A 5474-nucleotide genomic window follows, 5' to 3' on the forward strand; every position below is an offset into this window, starting at 1 on the left:
TCCTTGAAGATGGTGCATGTGTGTGTGCTACATTTTTACTCATGCGATCCATGTAGGTGTTAGCTCTCTGAAGAGACCCTCACATTCAGATGGTGGAAATAATCCTGATCAGAATAGAGGTTGAAGTTTTTGGTCCTGGGTACAGAAAGCAAAGCTCTTTAACTCATCATTAGGCTCCTAAGTAGAAACAATCGCTATTTGGATTCTAGTAGCACCTAAGGGCCCCGCTGTGCAGGGTGCTGTACAAACATAGTAAGAGACAGTTCCTGCTCCAGATAGCTTGATGTCTGAATAGGCAAAGCGGTGTGGGAGAGGGGAAGTGTACTGGGTGGCAGAAGTGCCGAGCCCCTGCAGCTCCTGTTGACTTCAATGGAATTTTGGGGTGCTCAGCAAATCAGGCCGAGTGGGGCTAGGTGAATTTAGGGAGCTAATTTTCGACACCCTAGGTTTGAAAACTTCAGTCCAATCTCACAAACCCACCATGGTGAAGGGGGTCGGAATTGGCCCTTGATCTCGGCATGGGGAAGTCGGGGACTATGCCTGAGTTGAGCCTCCGCTCTGCACCCCCCTGATTTCTTCCCCCCCCCCCCCAGTGTCAGATCTCTGGCACGTTTGTCTCTTTTACCAAGCGTCAGTTCATTCCTCAGACAGCAAATCCCTCTCCATATAGATCAATATAAATCCACCCTCATTAGGATTCCAGAGCAGCCCTCTCCTGGCAGCCGTCTGCCCCTGAAATGCTCTTGCCTGGACAAACGAGCTCGCTTGACCCCTACCTGTCCCTGGCTTAGATGGGAATTAATTCAGTTGGCCTGTGGGGAGCTCTGGCAGGCAGAGGGGAAGCGAAGGCTTTAATCATAGGGTGACCAAATGTCCTGATTTTATAGGGACAGTCCCGATATTTGGGGCATTTGCTTCTATAGATGTCTATGACTCCCAACTCCATGTCCTGATTTTTCACCCTTGCTATCCGGTCACCCTACTTTAAGCACCTTGGCCAGGGTGGCAGCCAGCGTCCCAGAGACCTGCTCTCATTAGAGGGTTATCCAAGGTGAGAGCTGCTGTCACTTGAGTTGAATGCAGCAGTTGGACGGAGGCTGGAGCCAAGGTGCAGGGGGAGGTGGATTTAATTAGCCAAACACTGTGTTTGTTTTATGCTCCAGCACTCGGGGGACCGGCTGCACTGTGTGACCTATACGTGGTGGAGTCGCTGCAGCAGCTCGAGGTGGGGAGAGAGTCCAGGGGGGTTGCAGGCAGGTACCTGCTGCAGGTGGCTCTGATGCCGGACTGCACAAATCCACCATCATCGTTTGTCTTGTTCGCCTGCTCTTGTATGCAGGTCCTTTCCCTGCACCCATGTCCCCTTGCACCGTATCCTTCCTCCTTGTCTGTGCTTCCCAGTTTGCTCTGGGGGGAATTTTCATAGGCACAGCTGGGAGTTAGGCACCAAATTCCCATTGGGGTCTGTCATGAGGGGAAGGGGATTGTCTGTTAAGGGAGATGAGCTTAGCCCCTTGTGACTAATTATCTGCCTCCCTGGTGATGGGTCAGGGGCTGGGGATCAGGTGAGAGCCTGCAGATCATCTGGAAAGGGGCCAGGTGGCAGGACCTGGTTTGTCTGTCTAATAACTTATATGGGATTGTTTTAGTTTGGAGAAATAAACTCCTCCCTGAAGGCAGGGACTGAGATTCTGCCGCTGGTGGGAGCTTTCTTCCCTGTCCTGGCCGATGAGTGCGCCCCACCAGCTGGCACGCTCTGAACTGCCCTTTGGGCCTTCTGAAAACATCTCCCCTTGAGAGCCCGTGAGCTGAGTGGGGTGGACTCAGTCCCACTCCTACCAAGCTTTGGGTGCTGTCACCTCCACCAGGAGAGGGCTGTTGCAGGGGCACTTCTAGGGCTTAAATTCAGGGCCCCGAAAGGTCGTCAGGTTTGAAACACTAAGACTCATCAGTTCGCGTGCCGGCGGGGCTGATGGAGTGTTTCGCATGTGCAGAACAGATAAACTCAGGAATTAGCTGTCTCTTTAAACAAAGCTCCTCTCCGTTCGGCTTGGTGCTAGGCATCATGGTACCATCTCTCAGCGTCTGGTGTTTGCCCAAGTGGCCTTGGCTGGTATTTGAGATATTGTGGCCTAGTGGTTAGAGCAGGGACTGAGCGGCAGGACTCTTGAGTACTAATCTCGGCTTCAACAGTCACTTGCTGCATGACCTTGGGCAACTCACTTAATCTGTCCGGAAAAGGGGTGGGGAGGTATCATGATACCTTGCTCCCCTGACGACTAGATGGGATAGAACCTGGGGCTTCCCTCTCATTCTAGGGTCCCCTCATCAGGGCTTCGCTCCTCCCGGGCTCAAGGGATCTCAAAACATGCTTAACGAAGCAAGGGTGTGTACCAGCATGGCTGTTGCTTAACCCACTGCAGCCTTGAGCACCAAAAGTTAGAGTCGGCTATTGATTCATATTAATGGCATGGGTCGCTGCCCCTCTTGGCCCCCAGGGAAATCTGGTTTGTTACCCAATACCTCAGTGAGGATGCCAGGATCTGGTCTATCCCTTCATCACCTTTGATTTAAACAGGGCAAATAACATGGTGACGGAGGGCTTGGTGGATTTCATCCTGTCCATCCCATTCTTAAGCTGGTCTTGTCTATCTGAAATGTTAGGAGACAGACATAAGAACCTGTCAGGTTCCATCAGCCTAGGATATGGTTTCCAGGGCTCTGTCCACTCCCGGACGTTTCTACCACTTCCCCTGCAGAGTTGGTTCCATGTTACGAACTCTTCCCAATATAACTCAGAAGCAGCTTCTGTATTTCCTCACACGTATAGAATTGGACAGAAATAAGCATTCATGGTTTTTTGGGTTGGTTATTTTTTTTTGTTTACTTTTTTCTCCCCCTAAGTCCTGAAATTTCATAGAAACATCAAAATCCCACCCCGCGATCTAGAACTGGTCAAATTTACAGATTTAATCCAAATTTTGTTTGGGTAGAATATTGAAATTTTGACCCCAAAAGCCCTTGGTTGAAAGTTGGATCATTTTGACCAGCTCTACCCCATTCTCTTATGAAGTTGCAGCAGCCACCGTGTCTGCTCTTGTCCCTTCCTGTTGTCTTTTGCTCTTCATCACTGTTGTTGGATTTGGTGCCTTCAGTGTAGCAGTCTTGTAAGGAACGCCCTGCGGCAGTTGGCAGTGTCAGTAGTGATAGTCTCTGGTGAAGCTAAGCTCCTGGGTGAATGGCTTTGTACAGGTTGGACCTCCTAGCACTGGTTTCTCCTTTCTTTACTCTTCTGCGTTACCTTTTAGGTGTTGAGAAGCCAAATGAGATGCCCCCAGTGATGCCAGCAGCACTCCCTTCCCTGAGTGACCTCCCCTTGATCGCACCTTGAGATGCCCTCCCTGAGCCCCCCTGGCCAACAGAACAACGCTGGACCATGAAGTCCCCCAGTGCTGTGATCTGCAGGGAGAACCCGGCTCTGAACGTTTACCCTTATGGCTCTGAACAGGATGGCTGGGAAGAGGCCAGGGATGAGGACGTGAATTCAGCCCAGATCAACTGCACCATAAGCCACCTGGAGCAAGCTGGTAAGGGAGAATGGATGTTGGTCCAAGAAGCTGAAACCTATTATTGTAGACACTAGACATGGGCAAAGCTGTTAGATCCTCTAGCCTCACCCCTCTCCAGCCCAAGGCTGTTCCTTAGAGACTATTCTCCAGGGCTCCGTCCAGGCCAAGTCTTAGATATCCCTAGAAGCAGCTTCCCTTGGTTCTGGTCATTTGCTTTCCAGCCAACCAGATCTCAGGGTCAGGAGGCAAGCCAAAAGCAGCTAGTGATTTTTGGGCGTCCGGCTTGAGACCCCTTAAATGTGTCTGATTTCCAGAGGGCAAGTACTCAGCGCTTCGCTAGGGCTTCTAATGCAACCTCAGTCATGCTCTGAGAACTGCACACACACTTGTCAGTAGCCTCAGCAGACAGATCACTGACTGGCTGGGTCACGGAGACCTGAATTCCCTTCTCCTCCTTAGAAGCTTTCCTCTGGGTCAGAAAACACGCGCTGGGCAGCATGGCCTCACCCTGGGTTAAACAGGGGCCATCAGCCTCCGGGGATGTCAATCTGGCAACTCATTACTCTCATTAAATCCCGACGCGTCAGTTCGCACCGGCGGGGATAGACCCCTAGAGCTGCCTTTGCTGCTGGAGAAATCTGCACCAGGGGACAGGGAAGTGGGCCTCTGTTATTTGAATCTTGCGATGGCCCCCGCCCTAGGGGTCAGGGCCCCACTGCACTCAGAGCCCTGAAGAGCTCTCAGACAATAGACAACAGGTGGAGAAAGCAAACAGCTGGGGGAACATGAGGAAGCAATGAGGCGATACTGGTCAGCATGAAAACATCGGTCACAGCACACCAGCTGCCTACCCATTGGCCTTCTATCTCTGCCCCTTCTATTCCCTTGTCCCCCAGCTCCCCTGGAAATCTCTTGCATGGGACAGCCATCATGCTCCTTCCACCTTGGCTCTTCCCCTCTCTGTGTCCCCCAGGGCCAGCTTTGTTGGGTGACGTGCTAGGGCTGACCTGCGTGTGACGTGCTTTCTCTCTTGGGCAGGTTGGTACTGGGGTCCCCTCACAGCAGCAGAGGCCAGACGCGTTCTCTGCCCTTCCCTGGAAGGCTCCTTCCTGATGCGTGACAGTTCCAGCCCAGACAACCTGCTCACCCTGTCGGTCAAAACCTCTGTCGGGCCCACCCACATCCGGATCTGCTACAGCGCCGGCCGCTTCGGCTTCGACTCGTCCGTCCTGGCCAAGCCCAAGCTCCAGAGCTTCAAGGACGCCATGGCCTTGGTCCAGTTCTACTCCCTGGCCTCGCTGAAGCAAGCCGAATGGCTGGGGGCGTCGGAGCAGGAGACCACGTCCGTGTCCAAGGATCCGGCCATTCACCTGAAACTGATCAAGCCCCTGTATGTCTCTGTGCCGGCTTTGCAGCACCTGTGCAGGCTAGCTATCAACAGGAGCACTCGGCAGGTCTCGGCTCTGCCCTTGCCTGTGAGGCTCAAGGACTACCTGCTGAAGTACCCATACGTGCTCTGAGAGCCCCCCCCCCACCTTACTCACCTTTCCATCCTACCCTGGCAAAACATGGTGCTCTCCCCGCAACCCACGCCGCTCCGGCACCAGCACTGATGGCCTCCAAAGGGTCCCTGGCGTTGCTCAGCTGGAGTGCTGCAGTACGTGGCCTCGGGGTCAGGTACAAGTGTGAGGGGCTGAGCGAAAGGCAGGGATCTCCGGAGCTCAGATCGAAGCAGGCCGGGGGCAGAAAGCGTGGTTTGTTTTTGTTTTTTTCAGGCTCTGTCTGGCTCTGTCGTCCCTAGCTAGGGCCGCTAATAAAAATTCATTGTACTATTGCTTGTTCTCCCATTGCTACATCTTTGCACTGACTTCTGCTTGCTTCACTGAATGTCCCTTGGACAGGGCT

The 5474-nt window shown here is 53.0% G+C and overlaps 1 protein-coding gene across 1 annotated transcript; it reads left to right on the plus strand.

Moving 5' to 3' along the window:
* The first annotated feature begins 3436 nt into the window (after window positions 1–3436).
* Window positions 3437–5089, plus strand: LOC135877044 (suppressor of cytokine signaling 2-like). The gene is made up of 2 exons (XM_065402376.1): window positions 3437–3587; window positions 4608–5089. Exons 1-2 carry the CDS (start codon window positions 3437–3439, stop codon window positions 5087–5089), a joined length of 633 nt encoding a protein of 210 aa, XP_065258448.1.
* The last annotated feature ends 385 nt before the right edge of the window (window positions 5090–5474 follow it).

This window comes from Emys orbicularis, chromosome 4 (assembly GCF_028017835.1).
Source record: "Emys orbicularis isolate rEmyOrb1 chromosome 4, rEmyOrb1.hap1, whole genome shotgun sequence".
NCBI classification, from domain to species: Eukaryota; Metazoa; Chordata; order Testudines; family Emydidae; genus Emys; species Emys orbicularis.

Bases quoted from the DNA above. Each gene is read 5' to 3' on its own strand.
- LOC135877044 (XM_065402376.1), top strand. From the start codon at position 3,437: ATGAAGTCCCCCAGTGCTGTGATCTGCAGGGAGAACCCGGCTCTGAAC. The intron at 3,588-4,607 runs GTAAGGGAGAAT...TCTCTTGGGCAG, and splicing joins AAGCCACCTGGAGCAAGCTG to GTTGGTACTGGGGTCCCCTC.